This window comes from Corvus hawaiiensis, chromosome 8 (assembly GCF_020740725.1).
Source record: "Corvus hawaiiensis isolate bCorHaw1 chromosome 8, bCorHaw1.pri.cur, whole genome shotgun sequence".
NCBI classification, from domain to species: Eukaryota; Metazoa; Chordata; class Aves; order Passeriformes; family Corvidae; genus Corvus; species Corvus hawaiiensis.
The window spans coordinates 14,053,881-14,079,425 of record NC_063220.1 but is presented as its reverse complement, the minus strand read 5'-3'; the positions used below and the strand labels follow the sequence as shown (position 1 = coordinate 14,079,425).

At 40.7% G+C, this 25,545-nt stretch overlaps 1 protein-coding gene across 2 annotated transcripts in view; it reads left to right on the top strand.

The window, feature by feature from the left end:
* Positions 1–25,545, top strand: part of ARMH3 (armadillo like helical domain containing 3) — a 125,153-nt gene that overhangs the window by 52,062 nt on the left and 47,546 nt on the right. For both annotated transcript variants that reach the window (XM_048310628.1, XM_048310627.1), the window contains exons 22-23: positions 517–643; positions 3,318–3,393. In XM_048310628.1, coding sequence (XP_048166585.1) covers positions 517–643; positions 3,318–3,393 — 203 coding nt within the window. The remainder of the gene's footprint in view (positions 1–516; positions 644–3,317; positions 3,394–25,545) is intronic.

The window sequence follows — 25,545 nt, the reverse complement described above, 5'->3', positions numbered from 1 at the left end:
GCACAAATCCTCTTATCTTTTAACAACTTAATTGTGAATTAATCTTAGGAAAGAATTGTAATCCTGAAAGGATTCCAGAAGGGATTGCTGGCTTGTTAAGGAGATATGAGAACAAGGCCATGAAGCAGAGGAGTATCATTGTGGTTGGTTTCTCTAGGTGTTTGGAAAGGACAGTGCTTGGACTAACTATAGGGTTGGCTCACTGAAATAAGTCTATGTGAGGAAAGACCTAGTTTAATTTTCCAGATTTGATAATATTTTTTTCTTGTTCTGTGGCCCTTTGTATGCAGAATAGAAATGTGTTTTTCTGGTCCCAGATAAAACAGTATTTAAGCTTCTTGTCTGTTTCTTTGGTACTATAAAGAAAATAATAAATAAAGCAATGAGGTAATGTCATGCTATCTGCTGCAACTGCAAGCTGTTTATTTGAAGGTTTTGGACATAGTTTGTACTGTTTCTGATGCAGAATAGATTTGGGATAAATATTCCTGTTGCAACTTCTTTTCACTTGTATAGGTTGTGAACCTGTTTAACATGTTCATCACTTACGGAGACACATTTCTGCCCACTCCCAGCAGCTATGATGAGCTCTATTATGAAATCATTCGGATGCACCAGAATTTTGACAACCTTTATTCTATGGGTAAGTACCTCCTGACTCGTCAGGATTGCTGCTGCCTGGAAGTGAGTGTGGTGGAAGAGGGATGTTTGTGTCAGGTGTTTCCTGTCTATCTGCTACTGATGTGTGTCGTGCTGAGTGAACACGTTTTGTGTACTAGGGCATGTTGGTAAATTAAGAATTGAGAGAGGGATAAACTTGCTAAAAGGATAATTTTTTTTTTAACTGTCAAAAGAGTACGAACAGACTCCTTGCCCACTCTCTGTCACTTAATGTTGGAAATATGAATTTGTTTTTACAATGGAGTATGTGGTATTTCATGCATTTCTGTGTAGTTTTCCTCTATTACATTCAACAATTTCAAGTCAAAAGGCAGGTACGTGCTGCAGAACCACCCAGCATAGAGAACTACTGAATGCAAAGAAGAATTTGGAGAAGAATTTGAGAAACTTATAGCAAGAAGCTTGCTGTGCTAGACAAATCACATCTACTTCACTCTTTGCCAAAGTAACCAAGAAAACAGCCCTCACAAACCTGCTTGCAGTGACAAGTGAATCACTGGACTGAAGAATGTGCCCACTGGCAAAACAGGGAGAAGCTGCCATCCTTCAGCGAGAGAGGGAAGGGAGCCAAGTGACACCCAGCAGGAAAGAGGAGCAAAGAAGAGCAAGGAATGCATGGAGACATAATCAGGCAGTGTTATACACAGGAACCTGCAGCCCAGGGTAGCTGCAGCAGCACTGGTGTGCTGCATAACTTGAAGCTGTGAAAAAAAGAATATAGTTATGTTCTTTGTTTGCTTTATTACGAAAGGACCTTTCATTCATTTACCCTCTGTTCCCTTCTCAGCATGATCTCCCAATGAACAACAGGCGTTAATATAAGCATATAAGGAGAGTTAAAGGGCAGACAGTTGGCCACAGCTCTCTTCTGACATGAAGAGAGACATCCTCAGCTAAATAAAAGTAGCCGACTACCCTCTGTAACTGCAAGCAGAAACAAGCTGCCCTTTTGTATGAATTCCCTACAGTTTTCAGCCATTACATAAGGGTTCACTTGGCCATTTTTGTGCCCTCTGAGTGCATAAGATTTTTTGCTAACCCGTTTTCTACTCTCAAGAGTTGCAGCTAGTAAAATGAGGTGCTTTTACTAGCTAATAATTTTTTCAAACCCATCCTTTGTGGAAGCTGAAGATACGTGGAATAGAAGAATAATGCACTTAGATACTCCCTCAGTTGGGTTGCAAAAGGCACACCACACCTGACCTGTTAAAACAATTCATTTCTCACATGAATGTTTGCCATCCTACGCAGAGTAAACCCCATTTAATTACTCTTGCAGATGCCTGAATTGAAACTCTCTCTACATATATTACTTCAGATACTCAAGTACAGTACCTACTATTTGACAAAACAATGTTACTCAGAGCTGACAACTTTTTTCTGCAGATGACATGTAATGGTAGAATAGAAGGTGAGAAGGTAGCACTGTCTCAAGCTGATGAAAGCCACCAGGTGTCCTGATAGTTTCCTTTGCTTGTCAGCCCATTTCTGAGACTACAGTGACCCTTCTGTCCCCTAGCCTTGGGGTATTGGTTAGCGCAGATGAGAAAACTGCCGTGTCCTTTAGTTTTTCTGTTAATGTGGTTGAAACTTTGCATGTTGGGAGTGGAGGTGGAATCTAATTGATTTGGGTTTTTTTTCTCTTGTTCTGAAACTGAACTTTATCCAGATTTGCAGGACTGAAAGCTTCTGTCCTGCAATTATAGGCATAAGTATGCGGCCGATGTGCTTAATCATTCACTTGCAACATCCATGTTTCTGGATGATCCTAAATTCAGATGGTGAGCTGTTCCTTCACTTCTAAATTGAGGGTGAACTTTTGTTGTGGAATCTAACCCCCAGAAAACCCTGTATGTACAAATTAATAGAAAATTCCCTTTGTTCAGGCAATATGGAAATTAATCAAAACATCTGCTACAGGATCTGTTACTGTTCTGATGCTTATCAAGAGATGTGCAGGTAACTGCCACCATAAAAACACTACATATTTTGACCTAAATAAATATTTTTGGTACTCTGGCGGAAAAGAATTGGGTTCCCTAGTTGTTCCTGTTGCAGAATGTTTCAGATCTGCTCTTAAGTCTGTCAGAGACCATCTGTGCAAGAGAACACCACCCTTCTTCCTACAGGGAGTGTTTTTTCTTTAGGCTGGTGTGTAATTCCTGTCTGCAACTCTAGATAAATGGGCATGTAAAGAATTTCATCATTGCTGGAGAGGGTTTAAACTGCAGTATGTAGTCCAGTTCAGATGGAACCTTGCATAAGCAGGAGCTGGAGGAGAACAGCTGTGTGTGGAATAAAAGCTATTCTAAGCTTGGGACGCTGCCCTGTTTCTGGGGAAAATGAGCTGTGTGTGATAATGAAAGCAGTTAGGAGGACCCTGGTTCTTCTGTCCCCTCTGCCTCCAAGTTGTTACTCTCTTCTTCTCACCCCTTCCATGTTCCTTATGTTTCTTAGATGGGCTTTGAAGGGAACTTTTGCCCTGGATCACAGATCATCTCAAAGATGACCGTTGCTTTGATGTGGTTCCTGGACTGCCATCTTGCCAAAGCAGAATTTTTTTTTTTTTCCCCCCTGTTTTGAATTATGAAATTGCCAGTTCTGTGCCAGCACTGTTAACTCTCTTCTCCTTTCAGTTCTAAGGCTGTCTACCAATGCTGGTCAATGGAAAGAGCCTGCAAGCAAGGTGACCCATGCATTAGTCAATATTAGGTAAGGAGTAGAAGTTAATTACTCTTTTAAAGTTTCTCATTTCCTGTGTGACTACATTTTTATCATGACGCTTTCACATTTGTTTGAATGAATTTTGTTTTCAATTTGTTCTAATTGTTGGGCTAAATTGTTGCTCTAAACAGGGCCCACAGGCATAAAGGAAGGATCACCAGAATTTGATTGTCCTCTAATAATTCTCTCCGCTCTTCTGTAGACTGAGTGCTTTGAAAGCATAGCACAAACTGTAATGAATTAATCCTCACATCGTTCTTGGGAGAAGTTACACAGTAGCGGATAATGCTGTGCTGGCAGAGCAATTGTGAACCTAATGGATTTCTGTTGCGTGATTCTATTGTAATTCCACAAAGCTATGAAGGGGACTGTAAGCCTGCTGTAATAAGCAGATTTGAGGCCTCTTAACATTGCAAGAGTTTTGTGTGTGTTTAAAACTGATTATTTAAGGACATTTCAGTGTTCTCTTAAACTTCTTCTTCCTGTTCAAGGGCAGAAGGGGAAAAGTTATGCTTTACTTGTAAGACTAAAGAGTGTAAATCTAGGTATGTATTCTTTCACAGTGGCAATAACTTATTTTTCTGGCACCTGAAGAGCAGCTACTACTGACCAAGCTGGGTACTGGGCAAGAGGATCATGGATATGATTGATTGGAAAACAGAGGAATGTTGAGAGGGAAAATTTACTTCTTAGCTCTGGCTTGTAAGCAAACCATAAAAGATATAAGTATTTATACTGAAAAAAAATCTGTCTACCACTTCCCTAGTCACCCCAGACACTTGGTGTCTGTGCAACACCAAGTAGCTCACTACTGTTGTATTTCTAGGCTAGTACTTGTTTTCCTCACTACAAAAGGCATTGTGTAGGACAAACTCTCTGAGGGCATCTTTCAAGTCAATATGCATCTTACGTGTCTGTAAAGCACCTTAAAGATTCCCTTAATAAGTCTGTAAGCTTGATAACATCATGTGTGATTCTAGACTTACTTTGCTACTATCCTTATTTTTGGTTTTTTTTAAACAGATGTAAGTGAACACTTGTGGGTAGATAATGCACTAGGAGTAAAGCAGCAGAACAGGTGGCTGTTGACTAATGTCAGTTAATGTGACACAAAGTGTCTGCTTTGGGAATGCTGTGTGTAACCAGGGAGGGAAGTCTAAGCTGGGAAGAGAGAAAAACCAATTGATCAGAGAGGGTTTGTGCTCACTGCTGGTTTGTGGAACTGAGACTTTGCATGGGCTTATTTCCTGTTGGCTTCGCAACTGCTTCTGTGAAGATCAGCGTGCAATTGAGACAAGATGCAACCAAAAAACTGGCACCGTGATACCCCTTTGTATTGGTTCTGCATGGCCTGGTTTTCGGTAGCAGGGGGGGCACAGAGGTGGTTCCTGTGAGGAGCTCCTGGAAGCTTCCACCATGTCCAGCAGAGCCAGTCTCTGATGGCTCTGAAAGATGGACATGCTGCCGGCCAAAACTGGGCCAAGGAGGGAGGTTGGAAATGCCTCTGTGATGACATATTTAAGAAGAAAATCGAAACAAAGTCACACAGTTTTGCTTCTAGTCAGAGAAGACGAGGAGGTGAGAACATGTGTGTCCCTTCAAGGACAGCCTGTATCAGACATGTTCAGAACGTGGTGATGTCTGGAATCAGTGAAGCCTCTAGTCTGTTTCTCTTCTGAACTTCTGGTAGCTTTCCCCTGCTCCACCCAACTGCTCATCTGTGTTGAAATTTCATGAATGACTGCTTTTCATTCGGTGAAATTAGTAAAGTCTAAATTATGGATGATTCAAGGCCTTGAGAGGGATTAGAATTCTGAGAAGTTAGTCTGTTTGATTTATCCCGTTTCCTCACTCCCAAAAGAAAAGGAAGGAGGGAGAATTTTGTCTTTTGGTTTGTTTTCTTCTGATGGTAAAAATACTACATTTGAAGGGTTCTTTAGTTGACTAGATTTCAGAGCAGCCAGAGAAATCCAAGGGTGTAGTGTGCTTGTGTGAAGGTGTCTGACAGTGTGATGGTTCAAAGTGGTGACTGGGACTAGAACTAGACTGAGCTCCCCATTATCTGGGTATCTGTTTGTTTGTGCCCCTTCTGTTTTCCCTTAGAGTGATCTTAGTGTACTGTGTCTTATTTGGCTGCTTTTGCCACAAAGGAAATGAATTTAGAGGAATCCACGCTGGATTTTTTCCTCACCTTGCTTCATCATTCTGGAAAGTTTTTGAGTAGTGGTTACCTGCTTTTTGCTGTAACTGTGCAGTGCTAAGTCATGCTTTGGTTTATATCTTGGTCCCATTACACAAGCTATTTAAAAATAAATAAACATTGCAATTTCCTTATCCTAGGGCTTTTAGTGGGTTTTCTAAATGTAAAAGCATCTGCCTGTGCATGCATACAGTGGGCTTCAACAAGTGTCTTAAATCCTAGTGTACAGTTTTATGGGTATTTCTGCCGGGAGAGGAGTGGCGAGTTCTTTACAATGTTCAAAGGCTGCAATGCATTTGTGTTACAGGAGTAACTGTTGAGGAGACACCAGAACAGTCCTGCTTGTACCCCACAGTGCTGGACTGATGAGCTCAGCTGATTAATTGTTTAAATAGAGAGTCAGGATGAGTAATGCCTAGAGAATCTTAGACATGTTCTTCTTTAAACTCAGCCACAGAGAGAGATCCTGCTTTGTGTATCCTATTATGGTATGAACAGTACCTTTTAGTTGGACTAAAAGTTCTCCACTAGACAGTCTGAGTTTTGTTGTTGCTGATTATTTGATTTTTCTTGTCCTTATTCCAGTGAAAAAAGGAGTCATGAATATTCTTTTTGAGTATTGAGAGATAGGAAGCCTATTCCTGCCTTCTCTCCTTTCTACAGATAATTCATAATTTCTGTCCAACCCAAAGAAAATGAAAAATTGAAGAAGAAAGAATAATAATATCCTTATCTGTCTGAAAATCTTACATACCAAACCAGAATGAGTGATTCTGATTGCTGTCCTATCTCATAATAGTCATTATGATTTCTGTCTGTGGATTTGTCTCTGTGGTTTTCATAAATAATTGAGATGTGGTAGACTGCAAGATATAGCTGCAGCACTGATGGGGTTGAAATAGGAAGGTGCAGCAGTTGGTGGTTTGAGAACTTACCTTCTCACCTCTGAGGAAATAAACACATTTTGAGACAAGTTTTTTTTTTTTTTAAACTAATGAGCCTCTTCAAGATAACATTGTGCAGGTTTGCATTTAATAAGAATTTTATTAACGCAGGGTTCAAAGGGGCATTTTCTGATTGCCTATTCAGTGAGAAAGGTGGCAGCTGAATCTCTGTATTCTTTTAATAGACTTTCTTCTGATCAGGATTTTTCCAAGGTGAATAAATAGATTAACTCGATGATTAATAGACTGAATTTCTCCCTTGTCTGAAATTCAGCCCCATCATAATTTTTAAAGTAATTCTATTTTTCTCACTGAAACACTTTTAATATGCAGAGAGTAAGTTAGCAGCATGGAACTAGGTGATAGGATTATTTTTTGAAGGTGTTTTCTGTGCTGTTGTAGCATACGCTGCAATCCTCGCTTGGGTGCTTTTGTTCACTCTTCCATCTTGCAGTTACTTTTGTTCCACTTGAGCCACCCTGTGTGATCCTCTTTCCTTGAATGGAAGGTGCTGCTTCTCCCAGGGCTGCTTTTGGGGCTGTAAAGGAGAGATGGGATTTGGGAGGAGCACTCAGAGCATCGCATGGATGCGTGTAAAATAGTTGTGCTTGGTGCCAGTCTATGCAGGAGCACTCTGAAGGAACATTTGCAATTTTACTTAGGCCAAATTGGGCTGTGCTTGTTTGCTGTAGGACACTTGGCCCTGACACTAGAGCTCCTGATAAATTACCAGCACTCACAGCACTGCACTTATTGAAAACCTTGACAGACGACAAGGCTTAATTCAGATATTTCTTAGAAAGTGGGTGGCTGCAAGCAGTCCACATCATACCTTCAGCATGGTTCCACCACAATGAAAGGAATTTAGCATCTGTTTAAGGGGAGAGAAGACCAAAATGCTGGTGACCTAGTTATGTTGCAATGGCTTTTTTGCAGGATGTGTGAAAGTGGACCTGCTGACAGAGAAATGCATCTGTTTTTGTGGCGTAGGTGGTGACCTATGGATTACAGTCAGCTGAGACTGTGTACAAAATATGTTTACATCTGTACACACACACTTCCTTCGTTCTCTCTCTGTACAGACATAGTGGACATACAAACACATTTCTTGCCAATATGAGTGAGACTGAAAATGGGAGAGCAAGCTTAAAGCTTCTTTATGAAAAGAAATGATCAAGAAAATCGATGGGCATATATATTAAAAGATGGATGTCTGTGTGCACATTGTAGGTATATGCACTTACATAATGTGAATATCCATATAGGGATGTCTGTGCATATATAAATACATACATAATACATATACAGACATACCCACATATATACACTTAAATTATATATATTTATTTACATGCAGAACACACACAAATATGTTTCCTTTGACAATGGGTTTATTAAAGCCATAATCTCCCAGCTGAAAATACCAAGCACCTGCTTGTTTGCAGCTTCTCCCAGATGAACCACAAGGGTTGGCTAAGGACGCTCAGGTGTTGCTCCTTCCAGCAGTACTGTTGCACTGGATGAGTCCCCTGGGACTGTGGGACCATGTGGAACTGCTCAGGGCCAGCCAGTGCAGAGCAGCAGAGGGTGCTCAGGCATGCAGATTACAACCCACAATGATCTGGAGTTCATTCCCTGCAATTCTTAAAACCACCTGTGAGGACTACACTGATGGAATAACAACTCCATTGAATTGTTCACTGAGGTGTGTTTAATGGTAATGACCTCTGACATGCTGTCACTGCTAATCAGCCTGACTGAGCTCAGATCACAGGATAGTACAAGACAGTCAACAATTATTTTTTTTAATAAGAAAAAAACCAACAAAGCTCAAAGAGAAACCCAGAGTTGTATATTATTGGTACTTTTAAATCATAACACAAGCTTAGTAAGATTATGGATCAATTCTTACTAAAATGATGTAAGGAAGCTTCTGAGGTTTATGCATCCAAGCTATTTGAAGAATTAGTTCATTGCAGTTTTCAGGTGGTAGCCTGAAAAAATTCTGATGCTGAAAAAGGAATAGCAGATTTTAGATGAGGATTCTGGCTTTGTTCTGGTTCTTTTTTAGTGGTCTGTGGTCGCTCCTCACTGAAGTAGCAAAACTAGCAGACCCTTCTTGTCATTTCATGTGTTTCTTGTCGCATGGTTTTCTGATTGCACAGGGACTCTGGCACAGCAGAACAGTTCCTGGAATGCCACAGTGGTTATAAGAGAGTTATAGTGGTTAGTCAGAGTTCACCTGCTACCACTGCTTGTTTTTCACTCGACCTTGCAGTATCGTGGTAGGGAAGGTTCCTTTGCTAGGTGGAACAGATCTTGATGTGAACAGATCCTGGCATTAGCTGGCACCTGAACAGAGGAAGCAAGTGGTGGAAAGGGAAAGACCTTATGACCAGCAACATATTAACAGAAGAATCAAAAGGGAAGGAAAGAAGCATTCCTATCTTGGGTTGCAATGTTTCATCTTTTCTCAGCAGTCTTTATACATGTTTCAATTATTTTTATTAATGTTTAAGGCTTTCATCTAGTCTTGTAACTTCAGCGCTTCATTTCTTGTACATTATCTGATTTCTTCTCGAGGCAGCAGTGTTAGTTTTCAGTTTTTGCTTTTATTTACTAGCTGATTCATCTTGGTGTATTTGTTTTACAGAGCCATAGCCAATTTTGTTCTGCTATAATTTTCTTTCATTCTTTCTCATTCATGCAATGTCTTAATTAAATGTTGTCTCTGCCACTGGCCCAAATCCAGAGAGCAAATCTGTTGGTTGAGTGGCATTGTATGGACCAGTTCCACAAACACAGCAGCATGGTTCAGCAAGTCAGGTACAATCCCAGGTCACCTTCCTTCTTTCTGCTATTTACTTCCATTTCGGTCACGGCTGCCTGGGAAGGGACTCTGACAATGTCAAGCCTGTTTTCTCTTTAATCAACTTTTATTTTCAGTAGGTTTTTGGAAGGATTGATTTCTTTTTTTTATTTTTTTCGTGATGACTTACAGTTTCTGGAGCTGATGCTGATTTTAGGCGAAGATGTTTGTATGGCAGAGAATGCCTCTGTCTGAGATACCATAGCCATGGCTTGCTTTCTTCAGTGCACTTGGATGTCATTCTGCAGAGATCACTTTTGCTCTAAAACTTCATCCTCAAAGTAAACAAGGCTTTTTGGATTGGGGTGGGGAGGATCTTGAGGTGATGTATTCCTAGGATGGCAGCCTCACTTAACTGGCTTTCTTAGCTTTTTTCCAAAGTCTGCAATTGTATCGGCTGCTTTCATCCTCTTTCCTCATGTCTCAAAGGCAACAGGCTGGCCTTCAAGAGGGGACTGGGAGCAGGATCCACTTCTGTACTTCAGCTGCTCTGTAAGGTTTGCTGTGGAGGTGAGGCCTCTGTACAAGGGAGGATTGTTTGCTGGGTGGAAAGGACACTCCTCTGCAGAACAGCTACTGCTTGGCGGCCTCTTCCAGAGTTCAGCAGGTCTTTTAATTCACGTGATTCTCATAAGGTGAACATCTCAAAGCAGTTTGCCCACTTGTGAGCTTTTGTCCTCATGGACATTTTATTGGAAGCATTTCTTCCTTGAAATCTTAAAGTTTTGGAAAGGTAGGCAGGATCTGTAGGCTACTTAGCAGTTTGCTGAGAAGTGTTGCCTCCATTACTGACGTATTAGAACCCAGATTTCATTTGCTCTTTGTCAAATGCAACTGCTCTGTGAATAGGGAATTCCTGTCTTCAGATCTCTGCTGGACTCATGGGTGCAGATTGTAGGCTTACAAGGTGGAATTATAAAAATTGCTAGCAGATTAACTTTTTTTGAAAGCTGTGTGTGTAGCCTTAGGAGTGTAATGTTGGCAAATAATTTTAGCTTTCGTGCTGATGAATTTGAGGTGCGAAGCTTTGGGAAAACAGTAGAGAGAAGTCAGAGACTCCTCAATGCAATTGTGGTCTCCTATTTGATTTATGTAATTGACTGCGCTGCCTGGTCTGAAGAAGTGTGGCACCAGGCAAGAAATTGTTTTTTGTTTTGCTTGCCAAATACCTTTCTCTGTAGAAACATAAAAGTAGTGGAGAATATGTGTTAGCATGGGGAGTACTTCTGGTTTATTTCAGAAGTAGATATAATATTTATTGGTCAGAAGTTGTTTTTCTGTCTCATTTGCAGATATTTTGGTCTTGAATCCCAGTGCTGGACACAGGCAAGTTATGTCTGAGCTCAGTAATGCATTAAAGCATGTACTACACACCTAGGATGCAGACTTGTAAACATCTTGGGTTTTTTTTGTTGAAGCTCAAAATCCAGAAAGCTCTGCTGTTTCTCACTCTGAATTGTTGTGTTGTTTCCTCCTGTTTATGGGAACAATCTTAATTATTTCTCTGGCACTGTGGCTGGCATGAGTTCAGTTCCTAATTGATAGATTTCAACCTTACAGTCAATGTCTTTGTTGGTAGCTCTGTTGCAGCCAGGAAGCAACCAGATTCTCTTGGCCCCAAGAACTGGCTCTACTGGAACATGATTGAAACACAGTTTGAAACAGCTGCTTATAGCTTGTCGAAACTTCGTCCATGCTGGTTTTATTCTTTGGGTAAATAAAAGGGACTCTGATCTCTGCTGGTCTCAAATCTAGCTTTCAAGATTTGCTTTAGTGGAGAAAGAACATTAAGCAACTTTCTTCATAACCCAAACAATGTAAAAATTATTGTGAGCTTAAATAACATATTTTTCCCTTGGAAAGTGATGTTGTGTAATGCTGTTTTGCTCTTTCTGTTTAAAAGAAATCTGTTGCTCACAGCAGCAGCCAGAATTATTATTCCCTCTGAAAGTCTGGGCTGTGGGATGTGTACTTAAAAAAAAAACCTTTCAAAAGCCAGTAACGTGTATTTCTTATTATCTTACACTAGTGGGGGGCCTAAAATTTGGGTTTGCTCTAGGAATGTAAATGCCCTGTTCTCTTAATTTTTCCTTTAGGACTAAATTGACAAAGTACCCACTCATTAAGTACATCTGCTCAGTAAGGTAATGAAGTACCTACCTTATCTTGAACTGAAAGCAAGGATAATACATTGTTAGCATGACTGTGGAACTACAGTCTTTTTTTTCTGGTGCCCTCCAGATTGCACCAGTATCTGGAACTCAGTTCCCAGGGAGCTGTGAGAGGAAGACATCTTGTTTGTAAGACTTTGTTCATTAAAAGAAATACTCATTCTAGCTTTTGAAGTGTTGGGGTTTTTAGGAGCTCTAGCCATGAAGGCAGAGAAGGTTGTATCACCCTACCAGCACAGGGGCTAACTTTGCAACTCCCAGTAAATACAAGTTGGCTAAGGTGAAAGTAAAATGCAGCTTTGAGGGGACGGGAAAAACAGCTTGAGTGAGTGTGATTCCCCCTCCCTCTTCCAAAATGTGAAATCTATGTGCTCTAATATCTGTGAGTCCAGATTGAAACACTAAGATACATCAGAGTTTCTGGTGGCCTGAAATAAATCGACTGCTTGGGAATTCCAGAATGCTTTTCTTACTACTCTGTGTAGTCTTGATTTTTTTTTTTTTTTTTTTTCCCTAACCTTTGCAGCTACAAGAAAATTCAGAAAATGATGGGATAAGGCTTGAGCAGTAGCAATTTCTCCCTTGGCTCTGAGGTCAGACCTCTCTTGCCCATTTCAAGGGATGCTGACTGAAGGTTCAGCAGTCAGAAATGCCAGTGTGCTTGGCTGCTTCTCAGCAATCAAAGCCAAGCAGGTTAAGATAACAGCGATCTCATGAAGAATTCATCTGTGCTGGGTACCAGATTCTGATATTTCATCCTGGTAAGGGTTTACTTAAGGGATGTTCCTCTGGCAGAACTGCCCCAAGTGTGCTTCCTCACCCTGTGCTGTGCTCACTCGGAGCAGGTGTAAATTGACAGGGTTCCTGCCTTCTCCTGCTCTCTTCAGGGAGCAGCCTGCATCGTGCAGCTGCAGGTAAAGGAGGAGACTGGGGACCTGACCCAGGGTAAAACTCTCTAGGCAGGACAAAAAAGAACAGAACAATGTGTTTTAACGTGTTCTGTTCTCAAGGCTTCGTTGCATACACATAGTGACTGATTGTGTCAGCCTGTAGAGGGTGGAGGAACAAACAGCTCAGTGTTTGGGACAAGAAGACAGTCTCTCTTAGCAGCAATGACCTGTTAAACTAGTTGTAAGCTGGAATGCTACCAAGTGTTTTTACAGTTATGTCCAGAGTCATCAGAGGCCTCTGGTGTGACTCTTTGCAGGGGTCTAAACTCATGTTCTCTTGCCTGTGCTGGTACAGTGCAGGGTGGTTTTTGCAAACTGTTCTTGCTGTTAACATCAGCATGATCGTTGCCTAAAGCTTTGCTTTAAGTACTGGGCTTGAGACAACAGTACTATGAGCCCAAAAAATGAGAACTTTGGTATTACTTGGCTGGGAGTCTGAAGTAGGAGATCACTGCCACATTGAAGGCACCTCACTGCCATGGAGTCCTGTTTGATAGGATATAAAAGCATGGTCTCAAATGTGTCTTATTTTCAGGGTGACCAGAAATGGAATGACCTTAAAAGTTCCCTGGCAATCCTTTTGCCTGACTTTGCTAGAAAACTTTGAAAGCCTAAAGCTTTTTCACGTTGCTGCTTTAGTGATTAATTAGGTCATCACTTTGTGTGTTAATTACAGTGACATTTTTCTTCTCGTTAGCTGGATTATGGAAAGTTTTCGAGTCTGTGTGGGATGGGAAGTAATGCAACCTTTGTGGCCAAGGGAAGGATGATTTCAAACTTTAGAACATTGAATTTCAATGATGGCTTTGGGTACTGTAAAAAAATATGCTGCAATCCACTATACAAAATGTGGCTCGTAAGTGCTTTGAGGGCAGGATAAATGCCTTTTATTCTAAACAAACGTGTTATATTGCACACATTTTGGGTGAGGAATTTTAAACTGGAGCCTTCTTCTGGAAGGTTGTGTATTGTGTTAATTAATGTAAAGCTCTTGCTGCTGACAGAGGGGTGTGAGTATGATATACTTCATATAATGTCCTTCATGGTGTGTCTGAAAAGACTTTACAGAGAGGTCGTTAAGCAAGGCAGTGTACATGAACAGTGGCAAATTGCTTTTACTTACAGTTTTTTCTAATTATTTAATGTCCTCCTCATAATTTTGCAACACTGTTGGCTTTGAAGTCTGAGCTTGACATTAAATTTTTATGAATATTTGAGATGAGCTTGTCTGAGGCAGACGTTCCCTTGTAAACTTAGAAAGCAATAGGTGTGCCATACATTGTTCTTAATTCCTTAGTTTGAAAGCTGTGGTTGCTTTGAGGTTAAGCCCACGTGTGATATGTTGAGCCTTGCTGAAGGAGCAGAGTGTGCCATTCTCACTGGGTTGCACCTATTTTTCTTCCTTGTTTGGTGACTTTTACTCTTAGCATGAGCTAATGTCAGAAATAGAGAGTCACAGAACGAAATTGTTCAGGATCTGAGATTTGACTGGGAAATAAAATAAGTCAGATTGCTGTAAGGGAGGCTCTCCTCAATATGTGTGATCCAATAGTGGACCAGATAGCTCAGTGCAATCTCCATCCTTGGGAGTTTTTCATATCTTGCCTGAGTATAGCTGTGAGTTAACTGGCCCAGTGCTGAGTACAGAGTTGGACCATGGAACCTCCCAAGGTCCTTTTTAACCTGACCCATTTGATTTTAGAGAGCAGTCTCTACACTGCATGGTCAAATGGTAAAAGAAGCAAGAAAGCTTGTTTTCATGGAGTGCGTTGTGCTATGTGTTAACTCTGGGCCTGTCTGCTGGATGTGCAGAGTAGAGCACTTACTTAAATCAGTAGGTGCTTGGCATCTATTTTCTTTCCCTGAAAGACCAGTAAAGGGTAAAAACTAGAGAGCTGGCTGTATGTGTTGCTGCAGATGCCCAGTATTGTCTGCTGTCTGTGATCTTACCATCAAATTGGATACTGCCGATGAGATCCAAATATGCAGCTCAGTCATTTGTGAGGAGAAACTGTTCTCAGTGTGATTAATGCTGTGGTTGATGACGGGCACAGAAAGCACTGCTTTGAATAATGCCCATAATGGCATATTCCCCTGTGTATGTGTTTAAAGGAAGAGTCTATGGTTATATGAGATTGAGGGCATTTAAGAGGCAGCTAATGACAAGTGAAAATTATAGCTAGGGTAGATTAATTGTTAAATGAATTGTGCCTGCCCTTGCTGTCATTTTAATGTGGTATTGGTCTAAGTATGATGTTATGTAGCAGGAAGGCATCAGGAAACAATACCATGAACTTAAGTTCAGGTCAGAAGAGTTTAAAGGCTTAGCCATTGGGAGTTTTTCTCTAGTTTAGACATCTTTTTGGAGTGTGGGGTTTTCTTCTTCCCCTCTGGATACTCAAGGGACTCAAGGAGCCCTCTGGGACTACAAAAATCTTTGGTTTGATTAATTTTGGTTTAATAAAGTTTTTTTTCCCCATGCTTTTTTTGACTGTGGAGTAAAGCAGTATTTTCTCATGAGTTTAATATAAGCTTTGCATTAACTGTTTCTGGAATGAGATGATACTAACTGAACTTGGTCTGGAGCATAGCTCAGGGATTTTTTTTCTTATTTTTTAAAATTGTACTCTATCTCCAGGACTACATATTTAACTTTGATTTGTCATGGGGCTGCTTTATATTCATGCCTTCAGTCTGAGTGGAGCATAAGGGAAATTAAGCTGGAAGAGGACTGAAAGCAGCCAGGCCTAAGTCTCATCCTGTCACTGCTGTGAAGAAGTCTGTCCTTTGAATTGATTTGGAGTGATAGTGGGGCAGGAAGGCACTGGCAGAAGCTGTATGTCTCTTGCAAGCTTTTGTTTACACATGGCCAATAGCCTCATTTGAGTGAATTTTATGTGCTTTCTAGATGAAATGTTATCACATACGCTTCGGTGAAATTTAGTGGTCCTATCAAGACTTAACTGTACTAAGGGATTCTTAGGGCCCTTTTCTCTGTCTGCTCATGCTTTTTTATTTTTAAAGTATTTGCTGTATTTGGAGGGGAATCAGTTCAGGCCAAGGGCACTTAGAGGATGTGAGATTTGATTGCTTTCAGCCTGCTAATCTTCATGATTCAAACTGATCTTCTGCACTCAGGCAGAAGAAAAATAATGCCATCTACACAGGAAGATAGACTTTCTGTTAAGTATTTTCCTTTCCTAGGAAGAGAGGAGGCCTTCAAATTCATCTTATAGAAAGATAAACTTGTATGGGGACAGGTGCAGACAAGCATCAGGAATCATGATTTCCTTCTGAAGGACACTTGGCTCATGCTTTGCCCAATCCAGCGAAGAGAAAACTAGTGGATACTGCTAATGTAGTGGAAAACAAAGGTGATGTAGAACAGCTCCTGAAGCTGAAGGGTAGTTTGTAATGGGAACAAATGGATAGGGACGGAGTATCATGAATAAATAAAAGTTGGAAGTGGAAGGTTTTCTAAAATTAAAAGCACTGAGAGTCTGGGACACTCCTGTAATCAGTTAGAATGATGCAATCTAAACAGGGAAGGATTATTTTGAAGCTGAGAGTCTGAGAGAATGGGGAGAGCCAGAATCACTGACTTGCACCAGGAGGAGCCCAGGTGAAAGATGCCTGCTGAGGTTCTCAATGAGCAATGAAGGTGGGGATATTTTGTTGGTTTGGATTTATTTTTTTTTTAATTCCCCCTCCCCCATCAGTAGTGTTATCTGCTCCAGGGCATTACAGAGATGGATCAGATCATGTTGGTCCATGGCTTAAGATGTGATTCATATAGTGTGGTAAATACCATTGTAGGGTTTTCTATGGTATAAGGCTTGTAAAAACTTGTAGTTGCTATATTATATGTAGGTTATTTGCTTCCTGCATCAGTGATTGAGAGCCTGTTAGTGTTAATAGGGTAGCCACTATAGAAAGACTGATGCCACTCCCTCCTGTCAGTCAGGGATCACTTTTCCACTGAAGGAAGACAGTAAATGTCTTCGGTAAAATTCAGGGGCTGGCTAACAAATTGCAGTTTAGAATACATTACAGATGATGAATGTGATCTCCTTAAAGGGAAATCTGTTCGTTTGACTTAGTGCTATTACGATTAATTGCTTGCCAGCTTAAATTGCTCCATAAAATGCATGCTACTTTATTCGATCTCTTCATGATGAGATTAGCTAGGCCATGCTGGTTCTCTGTATGTTAATTACATTGGTACTTTCTTTTTCAATTTAATTATTAAATTGTTTAGCACAGCGTGCTTTCTCCTAGCCTCAAGAAAGTTGTCTATATTTTTCTTTTGACCACTATTTTGTAATCATACTGCCCTTTTTCCAGAAATATTCTGGGTTCCTTTATAGAAGTATCACACACTGTGGAGGATACATCCTGAGTTTTTTCTGTGTTTTCTTTGGTGTGTTGCTGAAACACAGAAATGGTGCTAATCTTGCACAGATTCATTATGTGACAGTCTAGGATGAGGAATGTCTGAACTGAAGCTGTGGAGGCAAATTTCCAGAGTTGCTACACAAACGGGAATTTATTCAGATAAAGTAAGCTTTCTGCTTCTGTTGAGAAGTGTAAAGCTCACTGAGTGGCCAGGATGTTTGCTTTTTATCTCACCTGGAAAATCAGTATTATAGCAGTTCAGTATTCTCTGTGTTGTTGATGAAGGACCAGGTATGCTTTCCTTGTTCTTGGAGGACTTCTCTGTACGCAGTGACCATACCCAGGACACATTTTTTCCTGAAAACCTGGAAAATGGAAACACAAGAAGGTGAACAGCACTAGGATTGTGGTGACAGCCTACAACTACTGAAGGAGGCCAGCAGAAAAAAAATTAAGGAAAATTTAAGACAAAATGAATTTAAGTTCTCATTACCAGACTTGCCCCAGCCTTCATGCTCCCTTCTTCAGTCAGGGACCTGACTACATGTGCAACTACTCCCCACATGCACACACAAAATAACCCCCTGTTCTTTTGCAGTGCTATGACTGGGACTTGCACATAACCTAATGTTCCCATAGCAGCATTACAGAGGCTCTGTTGAAAAACTGTTGGTTTTATTTTTTAATTTTTAATTTTTTATTCTACTATACCACTCTAGATAAAATATGTAATATGCATCAACTAAACTGTTAGTTGTGTTGTTTAAAATCATTCACATCTCTGTGTCTGAAATGGAGCTTCTCTCTTGCCCAGCTATAATAACTTTTTTTTAAAAATTGCTTCTCAATTTAACCCTTCTCGCTCAGAAAATTGTGTATTATCTTCTATTAGAATTGATTCCCAAAGGCAAGGCAAATTTTTGTGTTTATTAACCTAGCCTTTCATTTCCCATGTATCCAGAGCTTAGAAAATTCAAAAGGATGTCGGAGGACTAGGAAGGTTTCAGAAAGGGGCATCAAGAATGACTGAAGGCATGGAACCAGATGTGTTATGAAGAACATTTATATACATGACAAGTCTTCAGGCTGGAAGAGAATATATAAAAGAGTTAGTAAAAATTACCAAATGTCAGAGAGAAGGTGAAGGGGAGCTGTAAGAAGAGGGTGCATCAGAAGATCAGATAAACTCAAAATAAAGAGATATTGCTTCATGCAATACTTAGTTAAGCTGTGGAATGTCTAAAAGGTTATGTGAATTTAAAGCAATGATTTACAAATTAATGGAACAGAATTTAATCATGGGTTACTGGATCATACAGATGTCACCTCTGCTTCACATATCATCTTGAAGTGTATGTGGCTGGAAGTAAGGGTTCTTTCTGGGACAGTACCTTTTTGGTTTTTCTGCTCTTATACTGTTGCCTGAGCTCCAAATTCTAGACAGTTTTGAAGTAGGGACACAGAGACCTTTGCTACCTCAGTATGGCAATTTTAAATGTCTACATAAATTTTACCTGTCAGCATTTTCTCAGGAATAAGTTGCTTGCTTCAAAGCTTTTAGCCAAGGGTAAATCAACATGTCAGCATCCCTGTCCCACTGCTTTCAGGATGGAGGTGTTGCAGGTTACTAACAGTCACACATCTGGTCATATACATGGTTTGTTAAATCTGTCACTGCTTTCAAGATGAGAAGGCTGAATTCCCATGTTAGGTGTCCATAAGGGTTCATTGTTAGGTGAAGGAGTCTCTTACCTACTCTTTGACTCCCACTCTCATTGTGTGCAGACAGGAGGCCTACAGGCCTTTTTTGTGGCTTTCTGGTGTTACTTGTGTGTGCACCCGAAATACTGTCTGTGGTAATTTAGAAGAGGGATGTCTAAGGAGGAATATGAGCTGGTCTCCTGTTTCTCAGCCTTTTGCTCTTTTCTGGGAGTGGCAGAGAAGTGTGTGATTTTCTGGAGCATTGGTGAAGAGTAGAATGATTAATCATGGAAGGTTTTTCTTCCCTTGTGATTTTCCTTTAGGGTTTCAGTCATCTTCACTGTTCATTTTTTCTCCAGAAAGAGCTCATGGACAGCTGTTAGGATCATGTACTCATAAATCTCATGAAAGTAAAACCCGTGCCAGCTGAGCAAGACATGATTTTAGTTAAGACTAACAGGATTTTTTGTATTTTTTTTCTTCCATGCTAACCCCAACCCAAATATAAAAGTCTTCTAATTTCAGTAGCCTCTTGTTCGTCAGCTAAAAAAGGCTGAGTTGATGGAGCCTTTTGATACTTCTTTGATTAAAAAAATGTAAAGGCCCTGTGGTTTTTTTATTTGGTTAAGGGGACAAATCCTTTTACTGCATCTGTAGAGAAAGGAGTTGAACGGGAATATGAGCAGGGTTTTTTCTGTTGCAGGTTACTGTTCTAAAGGAAATTCATGTTGGCTAATTTATCATTCGTTCCTCTTTCCTTCTGGCTGCTGTAGATCCCAATGCACTGCTCTATAAATAGATGTATAAAAGGTTCTTTTGCTGACATCTCTGAAGACAACTTTCGATTTCGCTAAATCCAAAGAAAAAAAAACCTATCGTGAATTCTCAGTGCACAGGTTAGATGAGTCAGGAAAAGAAGGGGATCAGGGTAATCTAACTGCTGCTGTAAGTGCCTCAAATAATGATCTGTTCTTTGTAATGCGTGTTTATCTATGAAAACCAGCCAATGTGAATTAAAGGAGCATCTGAAAACAGGCACAAGTAGAGCCACATATGTTAATGTTGGCTCAGGTGTGGACTACCTGCATATGGAGGTGGGGAGGATCTTTCTCTTACTGAGGGACTACGACTGTGGCTCCAGCTGGTTCTCCTGCCCAGTGCTGGTCACATAGGCCAGTTCTACATCCCTACCTGTGCTCCCTACAACAAGCACCAACACAGCGGAGGCTAAGAAGAGTCTCCTTTGGAGCACAGTGCTGACCTGACTGAGTGCCAGGCTGAATTTGCCTCCCAGCTGTTTCTTCCCCAGTCCATGGTACTTCTGACAGGGAAAGCCATCTGTGTTACAGCCTTTTTATCTTAGCTTGTGGAGGCAAATGAAACACAGCTATCCCGATGTTTGCGGACTAATGTTGTGAAGCAGTTCAAGCTGCCGACTGCGTACAAACCTAGTCCTGACTGTTTAGGCTCTGAACAATGCAGGTACAGTTCTGGGAAGGCTGGGTGCTGAAGATGTCTCTAATTCCTGACTTTCTAAACAAACCTTTCCTTCTCTGTAACCAGTTACTCAGCTGAGTTTGCTTGGTTTGGAATGATGCTGCTGTGGAACCCTACTAAGGCCTCATCTGCTAAGAGCTTGTATTGATTTGTGTCTTAGTTTATAAAAGCCTTCAATTCACCTGTGTAAATGCCATAAATAATGCATATGTACTAGATGAAATGTGCTGTGGGAACATCCCAGAAATCATTTTGGTCTGGTTTGAACAGAGCTAATCTAATCATGGTTAGGAGTTTCTCAGTAGCTGTGAAGCAGAAAGTGTATTGTCTTCTTCTAGCTTAATGTATTAGTCAGTACACAGGGGCAGGAAGATAGGTATTTGAAAGTGGTAATCAACTTTAATGAAAACAAGAGTTTCTAATGTTAAAATATTACAAAACTTCAGATGAAACTATTTGTAGATTATATATGTACACACATAGTGGAAGTGTAGTCAAGTCCAGTCCTGTGCCTGTGATTTATCTGCATAATCCTCACATTTGTATGCCTCTTTGTCACCAGGGCTGCAGTGCTTCAGAGGCTATATGTATATTTACTAAATAAATCATTTTGCCCACTCATAGCAAACAGCCACTTTGTGCCAGCAACATTGCAGAATGCATTTTAGTATATAGGGGACATTGATGAATAATTTGTCCTTTGAAAATTCCATGGGCTTTAGGGCACCAAAATGTATTTCAGGTTGGACTAGGTCCAGATGTGTATGAGAACTCCTTGGCAGTCTTGTAGAAAGCATATGGGAGTTTTAGAGGTGACCTCTTTTTAGAAATTTAATTGGATTTTTGTTCTATTCCATTATGTGTAAAGAAAGCAAAAAGGTAAAGGGATGTGGTATTTGTTAGATTGTTCAGTTGGGAATATCCATCATATCAAGGCAGATTTTTCTTCACAGTGGTCTATGGTCATGGCATCTTGAGTTCTCTGCATTAGAGAGATCAGCTGATGGAAAGTGGTTCCTGTAGAGGAAAGAGAACGTATTTGTATGCTCATAAATTTATTCTAATCAATGTTTCCCTGGCAGTTACCACAATTACAAGATGAAGAATGTGTCTATGTGCTATTGGCATTGTTAATTCAGAGGAAACATGGATGCAGCCCATTGTCAGAGCTGAGACTTGTCTTCCTGTCACTTTTCTGCACTTGATAGCCCCAGAACTGCTGATGTGATCAAATAGGACATTGCAGACAACAGCGATACGACAAGTCCAGAACTCAATAATTCTGCTTCGAATTGTTTACCGTCAAGAGCTTTGTATTGGCTAAAGCAGACAAACCATACAAAGAGTTGTCCATTGGCAAAGAGATTTTAGGAATTTGGGGTCATATGTCAGCATTCATTACTGAAAGGACCTCCAGGAACTTAGAGAGCCTAGAGGAACTTAAAGAGCTCTTGCATGTCAGCTCAGGGCAAGATTTCAGAGCTCCTTGAGATTGATGCTGGTGAGACTTGGCTTGATGTTGATTCTCCAGGTATTATTTGCTGACAATTATAGCTCATCTGCTCAACTAGAGAACTCATGACAGTAGAGAGAAGAAGTATTTTAAGAGCCTTTGTGTGTCAGTTTTATAGCAGAGATTACTGAGGGTCTATGGACATGTGGAACTCATCGTGTTTCCTTTGGAACTCCAGTGGGCATCAGTGACAATGCTGGAGATTCTAAGAGTAAGTGATGTGACAAAGTGCTTGTTGTGGAGCATCCCTAGAAGACAAGAATGTTGAGGGTGCCCTTCTTAGGTGATGAACATAAAAATAGTCATACATGGTAAGTTTTTCAGTGATCAGAAGGGACAAAAGAATTTCTGATGAATGTTGCAAGTTACTGGAAGACTGACTGAAGGTTAAATCATGAAGTAAATGAAGCGTGTGATCTGAATTGCTTTTTAACCTGTCAGGCAGTGCAGTTCTTGCAAAGCAAGTACCAGTTTGCAAAAAGGGGCTGTATCTTGAAAAGCAGTGTTTCAAGAAGCATTGACCGACAGCTTTACTCTAGGTCTCTTGTGAAATGTTCAGCTAAAAAGGTTTATTTAACCCTGGAAATATTAACAAGAGACAGAAAGTGATTTTATGATGGTATATATTTTGCAATTTTTTCCAGTGTCTGTTTCAAAAAAGGGTATTGTGTAGGTTCTGGGTGTGGGTTCGGCAGTCACGATGGGCGCCAGACTGTAGGTGCTTTGGGGTGGGTCAGATGGTCGGGACGGACGGGGATGAGAGATCTCTGAAGTCAGATCTTGGAACATGTGGTTTATTGCAAAGGGCGTGGGTATAGGGGCACTGCTCGGAGCTGCAGCTGGCAGCTCTGAGCAGGCCCAAGAGAGCAAGAGAGTAAGCGGGTAAGAGAGAGAGAGAGCAAGAGGAATGAGAGTGAAGAAGAAGTGATGAGAATAGAATGGAATGGTGAAGTCCTGGTTACAATACAATAAATCATCTTCTGTACTGAATATTCTAATTGTCACTAACCAATCTAATACAAGATACAAATCCTATAGCATTTACATACAGCCTATAAGAGTTCTTATAGTACCATAGAGTGTTACATCTTAACTTCTAAAACTACTCTTTGGACCCCTTCTGCTGAGCTAGTAGGGTCTGCTCTGACCCTTGGACCTGCCTGCAAGCAGAGGGTATTGTTCAATCAAGAGGGGATTACCTTCAGTCGGCCATACCATTGTTTTCCAGTTGTTCAGTAACTAAGACTTGGTAATTCAAAGGTGGCTTTCATTTCAATGTCGCTTATAGTTTTCATATTCCTAAAATCTTTTGTCAGGCAATCGCATTTATAAGGCTTTCCTGTTTCATCTTCCCCAACATATTGAAAATTGGAGAAAGGACAGAGAAGCCTCAGTTATGAGAGACTAGTGAGAATGCTTTGAAGATTTCAGTATCATAATCTCTTTAAAACAAAACCTGTGGTATGCTCTTTAGAGTGTTCAAGCATCTTTGACGAGATAAAGTACCAAAACAGAAAATGAATGTAAGGCTAGCCATGGAAACCAAATTGCAGCTGCAAATCACATACCCATTTCTTAATAGGTGATTAACCACTGTAGTAAATGACTGAAAGGATAGGTTTTCTTCTCCTGTTCCTATCTCAATAGAATACCTTGATAAGAGGTGCTCTAGCTATCTACTGACATGAGAGTAATGCTGTAAGGATAATATTGAAAAATGTGATATACAGAAGTTCAGATAAGCTGATCTACTAACTTGCAGTGCCATGAATCAGGTAGATTGGATCAAAGATACCGTTTTGCCTTTAAAACCTAACAAATTCACTCTGGATTCTTGTGCTTTCGGCTTTATCTTTGCAATGAGAGATTTCTCCTCCAGTACATCAGTCACAGGCATACTGAAATTTATCCATGGAGCAATTAAACAGAAGGGGAGCCCTGAGAATTATTTTGAGACATTTTTGCTCTTAAGACCACAAGACAGAGGTAAGATTCAAGGAGATGTCAGTAGGCTACAAGCTTTTCATTTTTCTGCAGTTTGCAGTCACCATGATGGCTGTGCTGAGAGAGTAGGGGCCAGGATGGAGGACTTGTGCTGCAAGGAAGTGTGGAGAAATTATTCACTAGCTTAACCTTCAAGCAAAAATATTACACCTGTAATTTAAATTTTCAGCAGTACATGTTTCAGTTTTTTTAGGGGAGTGGGGATTTTTCCCATTGTGTTTCAGAATGGAAAGAGTTTTTGTACTCAGTTGTAATAGCAAAAGAAAGCTAGAGTGCTTCAGAGAGGCCTTAAAAAATAAGATTTCACTGAATGAGTTTTGCTCCGTTTTCCATGTTTAGTCTTGGAATTCATGGACAGGAGTAGTAATCATGCTAGGAAATGTCCTCAAACCCAAAGAAAGGTAAAAGTGTGCTGATTATTTCAGCAAAGTCTCTCTTTTTTAAAAAGTGCATACATATAGAGTAAGCTTAAGTGCTGGTGTTCTTGAACACTGTCATCTTGGGGATGCCAAGACACCCCTTGGCACAAGAGGACTGTTTATCAACTCTGAGGGGTCTTTAGCCTCGCACCTGGAAGAGGCCCCCTGTATCCGTGTATCCAGACACTCTGTGATTGGAACATGACAGTTCCAATTCTGGCAGTCCTATAGCAATGCTTTGTGTGCAAAGGTAGGGCAGGAGCTGAATCTTAATGATGCCCACCACCAGGAGAAAGGAAACTGTGCTGAACTGTGCCGTGGTGAATTGTGGTGAATCCCAGCTCCTGCCAGAGCTGGAAAAGAACTCGACCTTTAGCAGCTGTCTAAAACTGCAGTTTTCCTGGAATGATTAAAAGTGATGGTGTGATTTATGATATGTTAAAAACCATTAAAGGAAACAGGAAAAGCAGTCAATACTTCATGCAGATCTATTGCTGGGTCATGAAGAGCTGCTCTGAGGGAGGGTGTAAAAAAGCCCTGGACAACCTGTTTTGGAGCTTTTAGTAGCTGTCCCAGCACGTAACTGCAGAGAATCTGCAAGGGCTGCAGGTCTGTCCTTGCTCTTTTCATGCCACCTCCTGATTCTGCCTGCTGAATAATGGCAGAGGGGTTTTGGGGCACCAAATCAAACACTCAGGTTTGCCATTGGTATTCAGGAGGTTAAGCACTCTGTTTACTCCTGCTCTCCTGTGCCATTTGCATTGAGGCAAGAGGTTCTTTGTTTCTCTGCCAGACTCCCTGTTTATCACTATGCAGAATGAAACCTTAGAAGTTGCCTGAATATTAATTTTTCAGGCTTTCTGAGAACTGTGGAAAGTAAAGGTTGGGGAAAATATATGGGCTTCCATTAAGGCAGAATGATGAACATGCTGAGCAGTGAACAGGCATTCCAGCCTGTAATACACCCCAAACTTGGGCCTGCTACCAGCACCTCTGGCCTCCTGCCAGGACCCTGGCAGCAACTTGTACAGAGCAGTTGTACATCTCCTCTGAATGCAGGGATGTTGTGTCTGAAGGCTTAGAGATCCATAGATCTTGAGATGAGCATCCTGCTCCATGGCAAGAGGAGTCCTGCTAGAAAGGCAGGCAAACCCTTAGTCCTTGGTAGGTCTGTTTTGTGTATATGTGCAGTGTGCAAGGAAATATTCCATGCTGGAGCCAGTGGGTTTATTTTAGAGATTGCTTGGAAAGAACTTGGATGTAATCATTTTCCGGTGTACATTTGAAATCAAAACACTTCTCAATATTTGGCAATTCATATTTTGAGATAGCACTTCCTTTTTAAAAATAGCTGCATGCTTTCAACATGCAGGTTTGTCACTTTTATCCCAAACCTTGTATTTCAAAATTGAACTGAAATCTTGAATTTTGTCCAAAGTTTTGAATCAACTCAAGAACAAATATGGGGAGGGGAAAA